This window comes from Melospiza melodia, chromosome 12 (genome assembly GCF_035770615.1).
Source record: "Melospiza melodia melodia isolate bMelMel2 chromosome 12, bMelMel2.pri, whole genome shotgun sequence".
NCBI classification, from domain to species: domain Eukaryota; kingdom Metazoa; phylum Chordata; class Aves; order Passeriformes; family Passerellidae; genus Melospiza; species Melospiza melodia.
The window spans coordinates 14,426,764-14,449,560 of record NC_086205.1 but is presented as its reverse complement, the minus strand read 5'-3'; the positions used below and the strand labels follow the sequence as shown (position 1 = coordinate 14,449,560).

At 38.7% G+C, this 22,797-nt stretch overlaps 1 protein-coding gene across 4 annotated transcripts in view; it reads left to right on the top strand.

The window, feature by feature from the left end:
• The first annotated feature begins 18,821 nt into the window (after nucleotides 1-18,821).
• Nucleotides 18,822-22,797, top strand: part of SLC9A9 (solute carrier family 9 member A9) — a 173,108-nt gene continuing 169,132 nt past the window's right edge. For all 4 annotated transcript variants that reach the window (XM_063166932.1, XM_063166931.1, XM_063166933.1 and 1 more), the window contains exon 1: nucleotides 18,822-19,152. In XM_063166932.1, coding sequence (XP_063023002.1) covers nucleotides 18,981-19,152 — 172 coding nt within the window. In that variant the 5' untranslated portion in view covers nucleotides 18,822-18,980. The remainder of the gene's footprint in view (nucleotides 19,153-22,797) is intronic.

The window sequence follows — 22,797 nt, the reverse complement described above, 5'->3', positions numbered from 1 at the left end:
CTGTTTGGTTTTACATTTCAGAGACGCCTCGAGATCTAAGCAATGCCATTGTGCTGTGCCATTGAGACACCTCCTAAACAGAATGTCTTTTGGTCCAGTGGGCAGAGGAAATATGAAATGTGTTCCTTATGTCAGTCAGAGTGAAATAATCACATTCATCTTCTTAAAAATCTTGTCAGAGAAGTATTTTATGTTATCCCTTCCTTAAAGAAGAGGAAAATATAACACAGAGAGATTACAAGTCAGATTGAAATCTCTAGTATTAGTTGTAGAGTATTTCGTGGCATAGAAAAGGGTTAAAAGAATTAAGATCTGAGCTTACTGTTTGTTGTGCTGGTCCTGTTAAAAAAATAAACTAGGACTGGAAAAGATTCAGAGAAGAGCTAAAGGTTGACCAAAATTACAACTTCCTTCCTAGAAGCCATGAAGTAAACTAGGACTATTGGGTTTGAGAAAAAGATATCATGGAAGGGTATGATAAAGTACAAAGTGGAAAGGCTGGGTATGTCTCAGAAGTTCTTCACTTTTTCTACCACCAGAACTACAAGAACCAGTTAACCTTGCTCCCCCAAATTAAGCTTGTAGGATCCTGTTTCAGAGCAATGAGGCTGCACTGACAGAGCTGTGGAACTCCAGGCATTGCAAAAGGCCAGAGTTCCTGTTGGTTCCAAGGAAGAATGGACAGTTCACATAAGAGAAGCACACTGGTGCTAACTAAGTACATGGAGGCTGACTTTGGAATTCCCTGAGCTGGAAAGGATTGCTCAGGTGCAAAAAGTCTGCAGAAGGATTAGGCAGCAGTACATGTACACCCTATTCCTGCTGCTTCCTAGACATCCATTCCCTGGATGTGCTTCATGACAGCCTGCTGGTCTGCAGGGACATCTGCTTTGGCCCAGTAGCTTGTCCCTAGGGGTCCATACCCTGCAAACAGTATCACCTTTCAACGTATAAAACAACCATAAGATATTTAGTTTTACTGTATTTGTTTTTCACACATGAAACAAATGCAAATATTTGAACACTGTAGGCAGATCAACTGTTTGACAGTAGGTCCATTATTATTCTGTTTATAAAACATTGCATCTTCAAACGCTTCAACTTCAGTGTAAACTGAAGGCCTAAAACACTTCCTTTCATGTCCATTTATTGATATATTTTTTTAAAACCTAATTGAAAGTTTGCTGCCATGGGGATGCATCTTCTAAAGGATGTAGAAGTTCTCTTAACTGCATTTTGATAACTTCTAGGAGAGGGAACAATGTGAAATCAAGGAGCTCATTAAAATTAAGTCATACTGGAAGAAACAAAGAAACAGTAGGTGACTCTGAAAGTATTTACCACAGTCATGAAACACAGACCTTGACTTAGAAATAGCTGCCACAAAGGATGCTACTTTTTTAATAGCTGAGGGTTTTTCCTATTCCTTTATCACTATCACTTAAGGTACATTCATACCACCCCTGCAGCACACACCATCATGCCCCTGCGAGAAAAATCTCACCACATAAACTCTACACAGAAATCATTGAGAAAATTAAGTATTTGAATATGCTATACTTGCCAAACAATCTTAAAACTTCACCTAGAAGATAAAAAATTACCTAAAGTAAAAGAGAAATTAAATCAGCTTTACTGTGGTATGAAGTATGTGCTAAAATAAGTTATGACAGATAATGAGAATAATAGTAATGAGAAATAGAAAGCTAAATTTTAAACTACAATAATAGGAGTGAAGTTTTTGTAAGGAGGGTTAAATACAAAGAATGAAAACAACATACTACATGCTGATAAACGTTTAAAAATTAAGATTTGATGTAGAAAAGATAGAGCACAGGTAAGAGTTGGTACATAAATTCAAGTTTTAGAATAGGGCTACCAATCTAACTGTGTCTTTAAGCAGAGCTTCTGAAAACACTGCAAACTATTGATAATAATAATAGTCAAGGGACTGCACCATTTTAAGAATATTTGCTTAGGAAAGGAAGATCTGAAATTAGTTTCTAATTGGAAGATGTTGCAGTCAAGATCACATTCCCAAAGTAAAGGTTTAAACTGTGAAAGTGTTACCAAGATCCACTAACGGCCTACATGTCCTTCCTTAACTAAGGCTCCTCTTTTTTCCTGTGAGGACTCTTCCCAAGTTGTTTTCTCCTGTGTGGGCCATAACTGCAGTCACAGACATCTGAGCTGTCAGCACTGCTGCAGTGTTCTGGAGGTACCAGTGCTAATTCCTTACAGGTTCAAGTGTCACTGATAAATGAAGCACTCATTTTAAACACAATTATATCTGAGAAGTGAGAGCACCAAGGAAGTATGTGTCAAAGCAGCAAACAGCAGAGGGGTTTTGAAAAGGCATGGAAGACCGAGTCACTGAAAACAGCACTGCTAAAGGGAATTAAGGTATTTCTGCTTTAATGCTAAGTGTTGGATAAAGCTCTAATTTCTGTGGAATGGAGAAAATACACAAAAGGTGAAATGAGGCTTTTACATCTTACAGTAGTGGATAAAACCAAACTAGTTTTGTTACTCTTGTATGATGCAGAACACAGAAAAGCAACCTGGAGAATAATAAACCACACCAGGACAGACAGATTTTAAAAAATTGTAAGGGCTACGCTTTCAAAGAAGAGTCTGACCACATAAGAAATTAGTACACCTCTTCCCCAAAAATACAATTCAAAAATAATTTAATTTTTTTCTTAACCATTAAAAATGTTATTTAGTGCGGAATCAGCACTATTACTATATAGGAACTATGAAAAGTTCCACATTGTCTCATGAGATGAATTAGTTCAGTCTAGGAAAAAAAATTTTCTGAAGTGTTTGTCTAATAAAAGAGAAATTTATCTGCAGCAAGGAAATAACTATCTAGAACAATTTTATCTTGACTTATGCAGGCAGATTTATCCTCTTCTTAGTCAAGCAACCACTGAGGATTCTTAAAAATTCAACAAAACAACCAAGGTCTATTGGAGGCAGAATTTTCTTTCAGTGTTGCAGGCTGGTTTACAAGTTTGGAAAATAAATTTTTGCTGAGAGGTGGAATCCGGTGTGTCAGTCAGCACCTACCGCAGCCAGTGCCTGTTGGGTCAGAGCTGACACCATGCTCACCATGGAGGCACAGTTCACTTCCATCTACCTGCAAAGTCCCACAGAGCCATTCCACTGCTGTCCCACAGGCTCAGAACAAGTTGATAACAAGCCTAGTAAGGTTTCATGGAATCAGCTCAAATCAACCCACACTGGGCACACATTCATCAGGGAAATGGGCTACATGATCTTCTGACTGCCTTTGCATTCTAAATTAATCTGTGATTCTGTGATTTTTCCAACTCACACTTGCAGAATAAACTGTTGGTCAGTTAAGCAATGGATTTAGCTTAATCAAGAGATAGCTTTCTTAAATTTAATTGTATGCAGTATGTAAGGCATGCTGTCTGTGTCCTTTCTGGTCTAGGAAATGTGAAGCTCATGAAAACCCATCAATAGTAAATATACCGGAAGGAGAAAAATGAATCTGATATATGTAGTCATCTGCTTAACACTCTGCTGAGGCTTTGCTGAGAAATAAATAACAAATTGCTGTCAAGTTGTGTAACTTGAAAGCCAGTTCTAGCTGGTTTTGTCTTCAGCCAACAGTTTCACATATGGAAAAACATATAGTGCTTACCCAGCTTTGCAGATGGACATGGTAACAAGGCCTACATGTTTGCAGACCTTGTGACAAGGATGATAGATAAGGAGATCCTGGTTACTCATGCCTCAGGCTTCACTGAAAGGGGGTTGCATCCACACAAGTGGGTTTAGGTAGATCACAACCACAGCAAATTCAGCTCAAAGGCTGGTACCTGCTGGCCACTCTGTGTTACATCACAAGGTGTCTTCACACTGAAGTGGTTTATCCAGGCAAGTTGCAGATAAATTACAAAGCAGCCTGATTTTGTGTCTGAAGTTTGACTTAAAGATCACAACATGAAATTACACAATTTCTAGCATGCACTCATGAAAATGAATAGAGCTGTACTTTGTAATTTGCAGTACAAAGAAACTTACTTTTAGGGATCTGAGGTCATAGGATTGAGCAGCAGTATTAAAGAGTGCCATTTTATTAAAATGGCATGTCTTTCAAGTTCAAAAACTCACATTTCAGAGCAAGTTTTGCAGCAGTCCTTATCTTCTACTGATACATCTCATACCAGGGAGAGAAGAAAAAATGAAACTGCCTCACCAAGGAAAAACATCAAGAGTTTCATCCTCTGATCTGAAAATTCCTACAGAGACAAGGTCAGTTAAATTACATACTTTCTGTACTTTACTCCAGCTGACAATCTGCTGGTTATAATGCAAGAACACAAGGGCTCAAATAGATTTTTCTGCCATGGTGTGCCATCTGGCACAGAGCAGCCTCACAAATGCTGCTTCCCTGCTCTGCTTCTGCAGTTCCAGTGACGGCATAATTGTAAGCCCTGTCAGTTTTCAGCAGCAAAGTCAGCTTAATGCAATCTATCTGTAGGTATCAAAGTCACTCATGCCAGATGCAAATGTTTCATTGCCCAAACTTAAAGATGTAATTCTATTTCCAAGCAGAAAAAAAATCCCCAACATTAGAAGTACATTTGAAAGTGCAGGAGGATTAAAGCAAAAAGTAGGGGATTATATCTGGGACTGGTTGGTGTATTGGTGCTTAAAAGAATAATGCATTAGGCAGCAGATGAGTTATTTCACTGCTATGGTGCCAAATTGTGATCTTGCTTTCCTCTGACATGAGAGAAATGTGGATCTGCTTTTAATAAGTGAAGCAGTACCACAATGAACCATCATGCAGTCACTGCCTAAGTGCTCCCAAGCAGCTCTGTCAGTGCCCCTCACTACTGAGGCAAGGATGTGTGTCCTTGTGCCTTGGGTTTCAGAGGAGACAGAACCATGCTCGGATGTGTGGCAGTGCTGGGATGCTGCACAGATGGTGACTGGCAGAAAATTACTCTTTCATTTGTGACTCAACTCAGAGTCCAACCTTGTGTCTCCAGCAGGGACAGGACAGAAAACCAACTCACTGCAACAGCTTTTTCTCTTTCAATTAAATTTTTTAAAAATCTGTCCAAATGCTGCTGTTGAAGATGAAAATCTTGCTTCCTAGACATTAATGGTGCAAGGAAAAAAAAACATTGCAGAGTTTACAGTAAAAGCATCATGTATGAAGACATGCTAAACATTGAGGTCTGCTGTTCTAAAAAATACCTTTTAATACATAGATTCCATGCCAGTTTTCCCCCACACTTATTTATGTATGGCACTGACTGGTGTTGATTTCCTCTTCCTCCGTATATTATTTAGTATTCAAGTGAACAGAAGGTGCTCCTTCAACCCACTTATGATACAATATTGTTCAGTCAAGTTAATATACATCTCACACTTACAGGTACACAAAGAAATTGGGCATGCTCACTTTTGACAACCATAATTTTGTACTCCTGCAGGCAAGGTTCCAGCTTTCTGTGATTCTGCAGTTTTAGAAATGCCATTCTTCCATGTAAACCTTTGTACACCGTGGAAGTAACTTAAAAATGGAGGTTTCTGAATTACACTCCATAGTTCAGTGCTTAGAGAGCAAAGACATCTTTGATTACTGCAAATGGGACTGAAGCAGAGGGCAGTGGGAGGGAAAGTCCTCTGTACAGCTATTGGCTGTACATTGCTTCTTCCAAAGCATTTCTTCCAAATAAAGGGTTGGGCATGGTGACAGCCAAATATGAAGCCCCTCTATAGCTGGATATGTTACTTTAGAAAGATGTTGAATTGCTTGGCAATTCTTTACACTTCTGAACACTTGGCCTGTAACTACTCAGGAATCCCAAAATCATTTACAAACAGAAATAAATTATACCCTACAAGTCATAAATGATAACTACCATTAAAATATGTGCAAAGTCAGGAAAGGAATTCAGATGTCTCAACTCTCTCAAATCTGGACTTTGGAAGAAGTTAACATCATTAATTCTACATTTATTATTAGCAATTTTCACTCTGAGTTTGTCTTACCAAAAGCATCAATTTCTGAAAAATAAGTGCCATAGGTCCCAAATAGTCATGCTGGTTTCAAAGTAAAAACAAAACCATTCAGTTATTGGGAAGTGTCTTCCTAACACCTCTGTGCTTTTGAGACAGGTTTTCCCCTGGTTTACGGGATCCATATTTTGAATGATGCTTCCTGCTTCCAGTCCCATCTCAACACTAGTCTCAGTACTGAGGGATCAGAGTTTTTCCCTGACTCTACAAATTAGCTGAATTTCCCTGTCCTTCCTGTATGAGTTTTCTTACAATATGATGGGACTGTCCCATAGGAAATGGTTTCTGCCTCTTCATGAAAGAGAAATGGGACCAATTCCCACTTTCTCTGCAGATGTACTTCCATGAGCTGTAACATTTGTCCAATGTTTCAAGAAAAGCAAGGTGGAAAAATACGTGGTGATTTCTTGTGAATGGTAGTTTAATTCCAAAAGCCCTTTTACATTTTCCTTCAAGATTTGTAATCACTGTCTCGTTTTTGTTGTTTGGTTGGGGTTTTGTAAGAAAATCCATCATGTGAAAAGGAGTAGGAGGAAAAGATTCTATTTATAAAGCCCCAAGTTTTTACTGTTATTTAAGAAATAAATATCTTTTTCCCCACTAACTCACACTGTATTGACTTCTATTCAAAAAGCAACTTTTGCTTACAGATATGAATGCTGGAAACAAAATCCATTATTTACAGTACTTTTGAAAATATTACCTCACTTACAGGAAGACGTTTGGACTATTTAAAGTCATTTTACTGCTTCCTTAGGACAAAGAACATTCTATATAACAACAGTTTGTGGTATTAAAAAAAAAAGGTGGCCATAAGTGCGTAAATTCAGATGTAAAAATATCAAATGGGATTTATTTTTATAATGAATTTGGATAGAATGACAGAACACAAGTAACAAGTAGTGATTGTTTGTTTTCATGGCAATATCACCTCTGTGAACTGCAAAAAAATGTGTCTGGTTTAGATTTAGATTGCACAGAAAGAAAAAGCCAAGCTGAAAACAACAATAATTTATGGCTGAGCAGATGGCAAATCAAGCTAACTCTAGATTTAGTTCCAGAGCCAAAGTTCTGTTTAAAATACATTGTTTACCTGGCTAGCTGTTCTTATGTTCCTTCCCATCCACTGCAAATGAGTGATAAATTTGAGGATTGTCTCAAAATTTGTCCTATTTTCCTTTACAAAATTATAATTTTAATAGAGAATTATAAAATTGCTAAGGAAGGACATAAAAATTTGCCAATTTCCATTTGATATCCAAATATTCCTCTATTTGTCTACCATGACTGCAATTCAGTTTAAAAATTATATCTTAACCTACCTTTTAAAATGCTGTATATCTGTTGAAATATTACATGAAAACTTCTATGATACACTTTCATTTAAAAAAGGAATATAGTAAGAGGTTTGTCTCAGCATATAATATTTCATTTTGAGGACATGCTGAATGATGTTTTAGTAACTTTAAATAATATATTAAAACATTTTTGCTAACTTTTTTTCCTGAGAAGTCTAGCTCCTATATGAGAGGGTCATTATTAAATTCCATGGAATTGTTTTCTATGGAGAATTCAGAAGGAGATTTTGAAATCTGAACTTTCATTGGGAAAATGCAGCCCATTGTATTATCAGAATATCAACATACTGGTTTTTTACTACTATTGTAACATGTGAAAAATAATGTTTTATTGTTATAAAATATTGTTATAGCCACATTTCAAATGTTGTTAGTAATAATATTTTTTTAAATCATAATTCCTAGATAGAGGAACAGCTCCCATAGCCAGATAATGGTATTTTAAGTTTTACTTTTGTTTAAAGCCCCTAAAATTGAATCAATATGCAAAATGTAAATGAAACTCAAGGAATTGCTTTCTTTCAAAGGCAATAAGTGACCATTTGCTCACCCATGTTGAAATGGATCTTTCAACAAAAGGCCATATTCAAAACCAGAGAGCAGATAAACATAATAGCCTGTGTTCTGCTGGCAGAGTCTTCCAGAGTGACAAAGAGAACCTTTAAGATTGCAGAGGAATGTGGGAAGCTTGTTTTATGATGTAATATATCCCATTTAACACCCCAGAAGTACCCTGGTGGTTTTTTTTGGTTTTGTTTTTTTTTTTTTTTCCCTTGGGGAATATTGTGAAATATAGGAAGAAGTGCATTTAAAGGCTATTTCTCCATACATTTAGAAGGTGGGAAGAAGCTCCAAGCAATAAGAGGAATGCTCAATTTTATGACTGTTCTGCCTTCACATCCAGTAAAAGGTGACTGGTCAGCAAGTTCCAATTTCTCCTCGTTTCCAAGACCAGTTCAGTTGACTCCTCTTTGAAGTGCCAGAATATGTGGATGCACAAAAGATCTGGGGTTTGCTGCTAGCAAAACAAATTTCAAAAGGACTGCTGTGAGACATTAATCTAATAAACCCTTACTTATAGCTCTTTCCATTTCAGAGCCCCTTGTTCCTGGTGGGTGAGGCCCTGCCCTGCAGTCTCTGCACACCTGCAGGGCTGTGCTCAGCTGGCAGTGTTGCCAGGTTTGGACTGTCAGCCATGGTGGAGAGAACATTAATGCCAGAGTTGAAGCTGGGCTCCAGAGAAGCCATGTCAAGCACCAACAGATGTAAATCTAAGTCCAACACCCTTTTTCCTTTTTTTTCTTGCTAGAGCTGCTTTATTAGGAACAACTGTTTCTCCTGACCTGCAATGGAGGCAGGAGACTGGCAAGGGAAAGGACAAGGTGGATAAAGAACACTGATAACAGCAAATCTGAGAACAAAGCAGGAAAGCCATGAGTGGTGGCTCAGCTTAAATAACTTCCTACCATTTTCTGTCTGGGATACTTCGCTGATTTATCCTAAAATTATTTTCTTGTACTCTCAAGGATGTTGGGCAGATATGCTGTTTCCTCCTAACCAGTGTCTAACCTGGGAAAGACAAGAACATCCACAGCAGTCTCAGTGTGCTGGCAGTGCACTGTTTAATCAGTCGAGCATTTATTAGGGAGCACTTGTCAGAAAACAGGTGTGATTTGAAGACTCACAAATCTGGCTTGTTCCAAGGCTTTAGTACCTTGGGATGGTGAGCCCCAGCAGTTCCTCTCCCTACCAGGGCCAGAGAACTGCTGCAAGCTTTCATGTGGGGCCTGGATGGAAAGAAAACAAACACAGCCTTGGGTTGGTTTGTTGCTCATGTCAGATAATGTACTTTTACTAGAAGGGCACAGAAAATAATATTTCTCTTTCAAATACCAGAACACAGTTTGTCTGTAAATCATACAAGAACTCACTAGACATCCAAGCAGACTGTGTGAATACTCTGAAATACATTGCGTATGCATGTTAGAAGACAGGACAAAATTCCTCATATGGCTCAGAAATAGAACAGATTACACAGAACAAAATTCATAAAGCTTTTCCTAGCAAAGCAGAAAATCTCACAAAAATTAATGATTCCCAAGAATTTTTAGTATTTCAGTCTCCTGTGTCTTCCATAACAGACTGGTGGAAAATGTTCATGTAAAGCCTGAGAAAGTGAAACTTGGGCAAGAAAAGCAGCAGTTCTAATGTTATTCCATGTCCAAACTGACAGAGGAATGAAAATGCTGGAGTCAGCAGAGGATGCTTTGAGTAAAATGGAGTTTATGTATGACTTTTGAATTTCATCTCTACATTATAAATTTTTCAAAATTCTAACACTACTGAATGCAGTACTTTTGCTTCCTCTCTCTTATACCTGCAAATTAAATACCCAGAAAAATAAAAAAACACAGAGAGACACTAAGCATCTTGGAGCCCAATCTTAGCTGGCTCAGACTTTGGATGAGATGACCATTGAAGTCCCTTCAAATCTAAATTATTCTTTCATTCTGATTTTTTAGTGCTAAATTAATCAGAAATTCAATAAGATAATTGCACAGGATTCACAATAGATCATTGTTTACAATTCATGAGCCTCTGCTCACAGAAAGCCTGGCATTCATAAGCAGTAAGAACAAGCACTTTGACCAAAGGCTTGTGTACAAACAAAGGAGTGCCTAAAAGCTCTTTGACCAGCAGATGAAACTGATCACCAGAGGACAGCAGAATTCATAAGAAAGGATTTTTTTTTTCATTATTTTTGTAGGAGTCTTGCACAGCTCATCTTTGGAGCACAGAAGAAAGAGAAATAAAAATGGCTGCTGCAGCAAGAAAAAAAATGCCAGGTTTTGAGGGAATTATATGAAGGGAAAGGAGAGATAGGTGAGTCTGGATTCCTTCTGTATCTTGGTCTGGGTACAAAAAAATGCTACAGAGCAGTGAGCACACCAAAAGCATGGGAGTGCCAGAGAGTCCTGATGTTCTGCAGGCATCTGACAGTACCTGAGGAGTGACTCTTGTAGAGATTTACACACAATATGTGCTTATACAAGGTGTCACTTGAGTTTTTCAGCTGTAATGGCAATGTTTCTCCATTTCTGGCTTTTCCCTTAGCAAATGAAAATCTCTGCTCTGTTCATTCTGGCCTAGCTCTTCCTAAAGAGATCAATGGCATTTATTTCAGGTACTTTTCTTTCATCTAGTCATGACTGCTTAAAATGAGCAGATTGTCACACAAAATATGCATGGTACAAGTCTGTAAGAGGACTTCTTAGGTTTTTAATTTTGCAGCAGCTGTTGAAGTGGGCATGTCAGATTTGTTATTCTGGGCATGCTGAAAATGAGACATTTTGTAATCTTGCCTGCAACTTAACCCTTACAGATGGGATCAAGGATAAGAACTGTTCTGACACAAACTCACAGCAAATTTCCCCATAATTTCACAGAAACAATGAAGGAGAGAGGAGAAAGAAGAGAATAATGACTTCCTGAAGAGGCTGCCAGATAAAAGCACAAATGACTACAACAGTCGTAGTATGTGATAATTTGGGTATACCCAAATGAAACAAACACTTGTGGATGGACACAGCAAATACAGTGATTTCCAGCCTCAGCTTCTACTTGAATGAGATTCCTGTGACTTAGAAAGTATCTCCAGGATACCTTAAATAGAACAGAAATAGCTCAAGGACAAAGTTGACTTGCAGACATTCTTCGGAGGTCATTCCCATAGTGTCAAAAAAAAAATTCAGGGATACTGCCAAGAAATTACATCCTTTGGAAGAATAGCATTATATCTACCTTTTCAGTAGGGATACCTCTTCTGTGAAGTGATGATATCTCCTTGAAAATGTTTACTTTCTTGTCACTTTTCCCACAAAGCAACAAAATGGAAACATTTCTCCTAGAAGAACAAGAAATAGTCTAAGTACTTTAAAGATTACATTTTTGTTTCACAGTTCTTTTGTTTAAAAGAATACACATAGATCCTCACAAGGACTATATGTTTGATCTGAGAATTGACTATTTAGTCACAGAGTTTCTATAATATTCAAAAGAAAAAGATTACCATTTAAGACAGACTTTACTGAAATACAGCACAGACATCAAAGCTTTGTTCCCAGGTTCAGCTGTTACTGACTGAATGAAGCCATACCCTGTTGGCCACAGTGCTGAAAGTGGATTCCTTTTGTTATTTATGGACAGGGGAGTTTAGGATCAAACTGTGGTCCAAGTTAATGGCAAAACTCCCACTGACTTCAATTAGAACAGAATTTGGCTCACAGTATCATTACTGAGCATAACAATTAAAAGAAGCTTTTACAAGCTGTATTGCTGTGTAAAAGGGCATGAACCATGCAGCAGATTTCATTGAACCCACAGCCAACAGTCATTGCTATAGCAACTGAGGTTCTAACAAAGGTAGTCACTGTCTCTCTAATCATCAGGTGTCTCTATAGCAACTAGAGTTTCCAGAGAACAAGGGGAAAATATTTGAAAACTGTCAGTTGGAAGAAAAGAGGTTTGTGAATTAAGAGGTTGGAAGCAAGGGCAACATTAGGGTAAAACATGGCTGGGAGTAAAGAGAAGTGATTGTCACAAACATACACCGGGAATGGCAAAGGAAGAGCCAGCACAGGCCAGGAGGGAACTGGAGATGAGAGAGAGCTTCCCCTGGGTAAGGAATGCAATGTGGCACTCCAAAGAGACACTCCCAGATCTAAATTAGTTATGTTTCAGAAATAATTCTTTTAAAGAAAAACTGGTTACTACAAAAGAGTCCAAAGCCAGACTTGGTCTGCAATAGGAGTTACAGTCCACCAGGATTTTCAAAAGCACCTGCTTGCATTTCTTGTGCCCACATTCCTTTACAAACATAGCCCTGTTTGTCTTCACAATGGAAGAACACAATCTGTTCTCTTGAAACGTGGCTGCAGATAGCACAGTAAAATTATATAGAAATGATGATAACTGCTCTTAATGTTACTTATTTACAACTTTTTAAACAGTGTTGAAATGAAAAAAGGAACAGCTGCTGTTTGGATACTAATATAGATGAAAACAACAGAGTTAATTACAGGTCTATTTCTGTAAAATACAGAGCTTTTAGGCTCTGAGGTAGGCAGCAGGGTTATCTGCACATAAGAAAGGCCAGCATATGTAAACCTAAATCCCCACAAAAAATAGTTTAGTGATATTGGCAGAGCCTATAAAATAATAACTTTAGACTTATCTGATTCCTACTGCTCTAATGGAAATAAGAACTGGGGCATGATGTTTAGTTTAATTAGGAATTATTAAAAATGTTCATGTTCATAAACTAAAAGTACTTCAGTGGGATCAGCATGCTTTCTCTGAAAATAAAGTCCAAAAGTAATTACGAATTCCAAATGGGATCCAGTCCAGTACACTGATGCACTGCAATGCTTTGTTTGAATAAACCAAAACCTATCTTTAACCTGGAAAACTGATAAAAGACCGAGCAGTGCTCGAGTCAGATTTCCATTTCACGTGTATCGAGAGCCCTCTAGTGGGATGTGCTCTCAGATTCGACTGATGCAAAAGAGCAGCCCTTGTCATGCAAGGCAAACCAGGTGTGTGTTCCCGCATTCCTTACTAGCATTTTCTTACAACACAAGACAATTTTTATCTGAAACAGAAGTCACCAAATGATACACTGATGAATAAAGAACCCGAGTAAAACAAAAAGAACTGTACAAAAATAGTTTTTCAAGCAGCATTTGGAGGTTTGGTGGGAGGGGGGGTTGAGTTTGGCAGGGATTTTGTGGGTTTTTTGGGGAGGGTTTAAGCCTTAAATGGCAATGATAGTCAGGGTGTTTGCTGCTGTGGTGTGGCCATCCTGAATTCAGCAGTTTTGTTGTAGTTGCTCTTTACTCAACACAATTGAATCAGTGATGTGGTATCACCATCAATATGGAAGTGTGGGGTATAAATATCATCAGCCCAGGAGAGATTGATCTCTGTGAGAGCTGCTTCAAACCACGAGGACCTCCCAACATGCAGAAAGTCAAGCAAACCTGGCAGAAGGATGAAGGAGTTCCTGGATGAAGGAACACCTGGCTGAGCTCAAACAGGAAAAGGAAGTAGAGAAGTGAAGTAGATACAGGTGACCCAGGAGGAGTCCAGAGACCCTGCCTGAGCACACAGAGCAGGGATGGATGGAAAAGGGCAGCAAAAGTGGCTCCTGCAAGTGTACACCCAGGCCCAGTGGGGCAGAGAAATACTGACAAAGGACACAGAAAAGACAAAGGAATTCAATGACCTTTTGGCCCCAGATTTTAGCACACACATTCCAGCTTGTAGCACAGTCTGTGACTGATGGATGCCTGCTTTTATAAGAAACTACTCTTAAATCAGCATATATGTGTAAGTCCACAGTTCTAAGAGTTGAACATGAGTCAGCTCCCCAAAATAGTCTACCACCAGGAAACTGTAATTTACACAATTGATAAAATGATACAAATTATCTAGATTTTTCTTTCCATTTATTAAAAATTAAAAATAATACTATAGGGCAGCAGTTCAAGCTGAAGATGAGCATTAAACTCACAGAAGTAAACTTGGAAATAATTCCTTCATAATCCTGACATTCAATCGTGTGGATTAATTTTAACTGCATAAACAGGTAATATCAGTTTTCCTCAATTTTGTAAGAAGTTACTTAGTTCTGAACCTCTTGGCTGAAACTGTCTAAACTGGAACAGATTAACTCTCCTGTAAGTCATAGAACCAAAGTGCTTCCTGTCTTTTGAAGCTTTTATTTCTTCAGACATGCTGGCATTTCTGTCTTATCAGTGACAGAAGCACACATGAGCATTTCAGGTCTGTCTAAACTGAATTTGGTCTCAGAAGGCAGATTCCAGCAAGAGCTGGTTGTTACATCACAGGGTGCATCAAATTTACTCATGCTCTAAGGGGAGAAAAGATTTTCCTGTGTTGATACAATGCCTCTGGACAGTGACAGATGAGCAGAAGGATCACAAGTCTTGGGAGATTAAAAGTCCAGTTCCACTCAATTCAATGTGTATTCATCATAATTAGTACAGTATTTCAATAAATCAGTAAAACAGTCTCTGAACCAAAGAGGGAAAAAAAACACAAACCAGATTTTACCTTCTGGATAGAAAGCTGTATTGCGAGAGCAGAATTATTCTTAAAGCTATTTTTCAGCTAACTGTAATAGCTGAAACATAAAGATACATAGATTATGTGGATTTATTTCTGTCTCTAGAGGCTCTGTGACCCATGTAGATTGAATACCAGCAATAAGAAAAACCAGAGTCTGATCTCAGAAAAAAAAGAGAACAAGCAACCAGCAAATAAACTGGTTTCATAGGAGGACTATTCTAAGCAGTAGAAGAGGTTTTAAAATGCACAGAAGCCTGGCAGTTATAAATGATGCTCAGCCCACCACTGTGGACTTAGTGGCCTTAAGTGGCCTTAGCCCACAGTGTTTCCTGGGCAGTTGTATCAGAGCAGGAGCCAGCAAGGCAGATCTTCTTGGCTGGAATGGATTAGAGAAGGATAACCACTTGTGATCCCACTAATCCTGTTCCAGTCTCTCTGGGGATATCAGGCAAGCGAGCTGTGACAGAACACTTTTTATCTGTGTACTCACAAAGTGATTGATTTCTCAGCTTCAGAGTTGGTTTGGCTTGGTCTTTTAATTATACATACAGGTGCACTTGTTTTCAATGTGTGCTTTTACTCTTGTCTGTATTTTTCCTATGCTGGCAGAGCTGCCAGTGGTGCTAAAGCACAGTATCTTTGCTTGGAATTCCCACTAACTATAATTCCTTACCATTTTTACATTATGCTCCTTTACTCACTTTATATCTTCCAAGGTGAGAATCCCTCTACTGATTTACAAGACTCCTCTTGCCTTTCATTCCATCTTGAGAGTTCCTATTACAGCAGACTTCTACATCTGCCAAGCTAAGGATTATTATTCTGTGAAATCCATAGAGTTGATAAGGTGGACACAGAAAATTAGACTACTGCCTCTTGTTCATTAAAATTACATGCCAAAGGAGATGAAGCAAATACTATTTGTAGTAAGAACGGAGTATTATGAGAATTACTTGACATACTGCCTTCCACAAAATCTTGTTTGTCTCTTTCACCTGTTAAGTGATATTGAAAATATCTTCCCCATGAAAACTTTCTTTATTCACCCGGTAGACTGTTTAAAAGCCAAAATGTACCTTTCTGTTTTGTAAAGTTCCCTTCCTTCTAAATTTATCATCTGTTATCAATATTGGAAATATGATGCAGCTGTTGCAACAGACAGTTTTCTTAATTAACCTGCAAACCAACCAGAACTTGGAAAGAAGTTATTCCATTTTTAGGAAGAGAAATTTCTGCAGGGCCTCAATATCCCTAAAAGCAGGTTTATCTGAAATAATGTAGAAAGACCTGAGCAAAAAAAAAACCCATTAACTGGTCACATTGCCAACAGTTTTTCAAGTGAAACCTTACTGGAAACCCAGGTAAAGGTTTTCTGAGTCCATACTGGTTTTCTGTGTATTTTCCATGGGTAGCTCTCTTTTCTCTATAGAGCTGCTCCTAATCTACTCAGACTCATCATTCTTTACAAAACTGTACATAACAAAAATTTGCTTAAGAAACACTGGAGAGGTGATATGGCTTAATTTAGCTCAAGAGGTTTCTGACTCTGTGTACCTCTAATAAAATCACATAGCATACAGAGAACAATAATACAGCCATACCAGTCAGGACAGGGTGTAACAAAACTAACAGGACTGAAACATTTCATGCAGGCTCTTCTATGACCCACAGCTTTCACATTAGCTGTTCTCCATGTATGACTGAATATTTGAGGCATCCCTCTAAGCAGTCTATAGGTACCAAATGACACCAGATTATTAAAAGCAAAAAGCATTCCTAAGATCCTGCACTAATTCATGCCAATACATTTCCCCCAACAATGCATGTATAAAATTATCACTTACAAACATCTTGCAACAGTTATTCTGCCTTAATCATCATATCTTGGCATATTTCAGATAGTATAGTGTATAGTAATGATGAATACAATGGTTGAGAATGCAAAGAAAATCAATAGTTTTTAGATGTCAATTCTGGATTCCTCAGAAGCTGCAACTTTGATGAGTGGCTGGGTCTGGAAAGCTGATTTGAAACGGTCTCACACCTCTGAGAGGAAAGCAACACCTGAAACCCCAGTCCTGTGACATGGTGAGTGCTGTTTAGAACCACACCTTCTCAAAATTATAGAAGGAGCTTTGGCAGAGTTTAAGCCCCAAGTCCAACACCTGCAAGCCTGATGCAAAACCTGAAATTCTGTTCTCATTTAAGCTCTGATTTGCTGCAAATTGCTGTAACGTGTGATTGCTTCACAAACATGGATCACATTATCTTGTGAGATAGGATTATAAATCTGCCCTATTTTGCAAAAGAGAAAAGGCAGCTTTGGAAATTGACACCTATGTGTTTCAAATATTTCATACCACACCTGCTCTAGCAGTAAGACTAAGGAACTCCTTGTTACTTAGTGAAAAATACGAGTTTGGGTAAATTAAAATAAAAACCTGAGCTTGGTCTCCCAAATCTGAAGTAAAAAGTCCAATCACTGGGATTTTCAGAATAAAATTACCTTCTTTCACTGTTTTAGGCTGCTTCTCTATTGATTTTATTATAAGAGCCTGCAAATTACTTATTTCACATGGTGGAAAAGAACTGGCTTTCATAATAAATATATCTTTGGGGTTTATTGCAAAAGAAACTGAATGTGATTCTTTTAAATTGTTTTTTTTTTGCTTGCTTTTGATACTTCCACATTGGAGATGAATGATCAGACCCACAAAATTGAGGTCATTGTCATTTCCAAATTGTGACTATGAAAACCATATCAAACCTTTATTTTTTTCTCCTCTGTGAAAGCTATAAGCCTTGGCTATTGACTAACATTTTTTTAAACAGTTGCATTAGTTGTATATGAAATTGCTACACCCAATTCCCTTACATTATTTTTTAATTCAAAATACAGTATTGAATAATTCTCAAAAAATACCAGTTAGAATTGTTACTCTTGCTTAAAATTGAGTTGCAGTTCATTAGTTTGGGAGGTGTCCTCTGGTTTCTGCCAGCTTTGCATCTCACAGAGGGTCCCTTGAAAATTAGTTGAGAAATACAGTTTTGACTTAATCCTGATCACATTTGCAAATTGTAAGGTAAACCTACAGAAAGAAAGAGAAAATGAGGGAAACACAAAGGAGAGAAAATAGTGAAACATGTAGAGAACAAGACAGAGATTGAAAAAATATCTGGTAAGCAAAGAAAAGGCATTGATGAAAAAAAATTAGGGGGAAAATAATTCTTACAAAGTCAAAGAAAAAAGGGGCTGAAATTTGCTTATGCAGAGGACAAAACTGATTGATTATTGAGAACAAAATATTTAGACTGACTGAAGAACCAGTGCCTCCCTGGGAACACTCTATTATGAGCTACAGTCCTGAAACCACTGAAAGTATGGACAGCTGGGTATTCCTGGGTTATTCCCCTTTGAGACCTACCTGACTTGGAACAGATTTTGTACAGATTAGTTAACTCCAAAATGTGTTTTAAAATAAAGCTATGAGAATTTAACATCAAACAATGAGAAAACTATCTTTTATAATGAGCATAAAAATTGCTGTTTTTCTGATGAAGATTAGAGCTTGTTTGAAATTCTGTATGTAAATGCATAGCAGCCTTGACCAGAAACGAAAGCCCAGGAGTATTTGCTATCCATAGAGTTTTTTTTACTGTTTGTTTGGCATAATGGGATGATGAGCTTAATAAATCAAAAAGTGCAAACATTTTATTCCATTCAATAAGGGGGTTTTAAGTACTTCTAATTCCAGGTAATTGGACCCTTGCTTTTATAGAGGTCTGTCTTCTGGCAGGACCAATACAAGTGCCTAAATCCTGAAATCCTTATTCCTGATTTGTTTTCTTCTTCTGTCTTTGCACCATAGAAGCACCACCTTTATTCCATGTAATTTACCTTTAAACATGGGGAGGTGGGAAAGAGGAAAGGTGCTTAAACTTCCAAAGTGCAGTGATAGTTTTTATGCCATTTTTTAACATAATTTTTTCCACCTTAAACTGTGAAGACAAAATAGGACTCCTAGGATTCAGACTGGGCTGTAAACTACAGGAAGAAAACATGATGAACGCACGCTGAGTTTTGCAGCAGAATTTGAGAGATGGAGAGTCTGAGCCTCGGAGGCAATTTGTGCATCCACAGCCAGAGCAAGCGCAGTCCAGCGACACAATCGCACCGTTAGAAATGAGACAGGGCAGCTTTAAGAGAGAAACAGGAAGCTGTAACCAGAATCCAGCTGAATTCTGAGCTGGGGCACTTCACCATGAGGCTGCAAATGAAACAGATGTGCTTGCTGTGAATTTCTCTAGTGTCTGGAGTTTTTGTACTGAAGGTGACAACACCTTCCTTCCTGGGATTTTTTTTCCTTCTTTTATTTTTCACAAACTTTCTATAAAGGGAATGAAATGGAGAAGTTGAAGGAATATGTATCAGTGAAAGAAGATCACTTTTATCATCAGGGAGCTGTGGAGCTGCTAATCTTTAACTTTCTACTCATTCTTACAATATTAACAATTTGGTTGTTTAAAAACCATCAATTCCGCTTTCTGCATGAAACCGGAGGAGCTATGCTTTATGGTGAGTATAAATTCAAGTGCCAGCATAACACTGGACTAGTTGCATATTTATGATGAGGCAGTTGATCTCAAGTGCTGACAAAGCTCAGAAATGTGCTGAATTAAATGTCATCAGCTCCCTAAGTGTGGGGTAAAATAATGATGTGACAGCATCTCTCCTGAGGTGGCCAGAGGCTGCCTGGGTAGGGGAGCAGCTGTGAGGAGCTGGTTGTCCCCAGCATGTGCATCCTGTGCCCAGGCAGCAGAGCTGGGGACTCCACTGTTTACAACAGCCTGCTTGGGTTTGTCCAATGTTCAGAGCTGTTAGTCTAAGGAGCCTTGTGGATACAGACAAGCTGTCTAATAAAGTTTAAATCTTGAGAGCTTTCTTTTGGCTTTGCTCTGTGCCTTTGAAAAGCACACTGAAGAACGTGTCTCAAGTTTGCTCTCAATGCTGTCATTGTAGGGTAACTCTAGCTTGCCTGCCTAGTTCTAATCTTGCCTGCCTAGTTCTAATCTTTGAAGTTTTGTCATGTTGCATTTCACTCTCACACAGAACTTTCTGCATTGTTCCCCAAGTACTCTCTGCTTTAATGGCTCACACTTACATGTGGAATAACTTCTCTTGGCACTCTTAGTGCTGTTTCACTGAGAGACTCTGCTGCCATAAGATACATACAGGAAGACAAACTGTCAAAATGGAAGATAGAAATCAACAGCTCAGCCATTACCTGAGTACCAGCCTGACACATTCTGTGCACACCACATCCTCTAGCAGTGCAATACCCAAAGCTGCTTTTGTTAAGAGGGTGCCTCTACTGCAGGAGCTTCCTTCTCACTGTTGTGCTGTTTGCCATGTGCAGTTGATGGCATTTTCTCAAGATTTAGACAAAAGCCAAAACAGAAATGAAATATGGGAGAATACAACAAAACAATAATAAATAAGTGTGGAGTTAGAGTTTTATTCATTATTTGATTCTGTTTTGCTGCCTGCCCAGAACATACTCTGCACATCATGAGGATAACCTGCTCATATTCTTTGGATTGGTTAAGAGACGAGTGCTCCAGCAGGACAAAGCTTTTGAATTATTAAGACATTCCTCATTATTGCAAATAAACTATCTCTTTAGTCTTGCATTATTGATGGCAGTCTTCAAACAGTAAAAAGCTTATCTGTAGGATCTAAAAAGCTAATACTGCCCTTCTTATCCTTCAAAATTTTGGATATGGGTATAGTTATCTTTAACACCATGGAATGGCAACATTAAAAAGAGTGAAATTTCAGAGGTCATAAGAGAGGTTGTCAGATCAGCTGGCAGCACCTTTGGGAGAAAATCTTCGTGGCACCAAGCAAGCACTGACAGTGGGACAAGCCCTGCCCTCACTTAATTTCACCTTCCCTTTCCAAACAATTCTAATTTCTACCTTTTCTGCACAAAAGAGGTCCCAGTCCTGCCAGTTTGCTTTGCTGCAGCCCATTGAGCTATTTATTAGATATGTGAATAGCAATCCAATGAACTGAGAAACTGCCTTCAAGTGATAGGACATGGGCACTTACTGCAGAGTGTGTCCCACAGGATGGCAGGTGGGCCCCGTTCCTCGACTGTGCCCTCAGGGGAGGAGCAGTGGGGAGGACAGGGAATGAATGCAAAGTGTGAGGAACACCAGGGAAAAAAAAAAAAACAAACATAGAAAGACAAAACCAGGAAGTTTTACAGTTACTGCAAAATGCTGAACAGCCACAAACAGAACACAGCCTGATAGAAAGAGCTATTTAAAGTAGAGAACAAATGAAAGGGGGGGTTTGGGTTAGGTTTTTTTTATTTTATAGGCTTAGTAGCAGAATTCAGTTTTAGGCTGAATAGTTCCAACTAGAAAAAAAACACAACCATACTATCTATTTAGAAACCTAAATAACTGAGGTGCGTTAATTTTTTTTAACCAAAGCAATGGTTCAACAATAAGTACAGCTATATTTAATTTTAAAATCTTTCCACAAAGTAAAAAAAAAAAGGCATTTTGAATAATGCAGAATTAATTCAACATTATTTCACAAAGTGCATATGTGTGTGTATATATATATATATATATATATATATATATATATAGCAAGGCATTTAGCTTGAAAGTATTTAAAGACTCAAATTATTTTGTCTGTTTTGAGACCAAACTGAAAAATCACTCACAAAAAACAAGGAAGAATACAGACTTACCTTCATTCATTCATTCCTTGGTTTTCCTGAGTCTCGGAGAGCAAGTTTCCCTTCACATTGCAGTTGAGTTTGATAAACAGACCACTAATAGTAAACTTAATTCCTGATTTCTGTATACCAGGGAGACAGGTGGGTATGAGAGAGTTTCCTGTACAAGAGCACACTCAGGAAGAGTGTGGGGATGATCTACAGCAGCACTGATAAAACAAAGCCCCTTGCCTGGGGTCAGAGCAGGTGAGCCCTCTCAGAACACCAGCCCCAGGATGTGGCCTCTTGGTGCTGGAGAAGACACAAGGAGCCAAGAGAACACCAAAGTGCCTGCAGCCACCTCCTGCCAGGCCACACAGCTTTAAATGCCTCAGCCATAAACCATTAGGCACCAAATCCCCCATGTAAGATGCAATTCAGGGCCCTTCACCTGGTACAGCAATAGCCCAGAGCTGTGCAGTGACAAACTGAGTGCAAGCATCAAAACTGCTCATTCTCCCCACAGCTCAGGTGTCAGGCTCACACAGAGGTACCACCACAGCTCTAAGAGCCTAAAACACTCTGGCAAGTAGGCAGCCAGAATTGAACTTCAACAAAAACCCCAAACCAGCAGCAACTCAAGCTGTGCCTTTTATATGGGAGATTAATTACCAGATTTAAATGGAAATTGTTCTCAGCTTGAGTAACTGTCACCCCTAGGGAGTGGGTGGTGCCCCCCAGGTGAAGGTGGGGCTGGTTGCAGGTGTACCAGCCTTCAATGCTGTGCTCCATGGCATTAGTTGATGAGACTGGAATGAAAACACAAAAAGGCTGAATGACAGTAGAGCCATTGTGGTGCTCACATGAAATGGCTTTGGGTTACTGTGGCTAGAGGTGTTTCAGCAGGTTTGGAGGGGACAGGTTTTGACAGGTGTGCAGAGGGAAAGCTGACTCACAGAAACCCTCTGCAGCCCCTCCTGAGCATCCCAATTATTTGGGAGTGAGGCACAATCAGTTCTGGATTCAGCTTTGCTGGAGGTGCCTAATGATGAACACTCTCATACCTTCTAAATCCAGTAAGCCTCTTGTGTGAAATAATTCTGTTTGCCTTCTGATGGTGTGTTCTGAGTATCCCCATACCTCACAGGCAGAAATGGATGGAACAGGTGCCAGAAGGAGAAATCTCTGAACCTCCATAAAACAGTATTTCATTGTCTTCCTGATTACAGCATTCACGATGAAGAAAGGTTGTTGAGACTCGGAAGAGACATAGGAAAATCACAATTAAGGCAGAAATTTTGTAGTGGTGAGGTGAAGAGAGGAGCATCATTCTTGAGACAAAGAAATCTGAAAGAAAACCTTAAATATTTAGAAAAATCAAGTAATTACTAAAACTGCCTCCCTGAGTGTTATTACTAGAAAAAGCATTTAACAGCTAACTAGATGAAATCCTGGGGAAAGAACAGTCCTGTTTAGCTCAGGAGTTT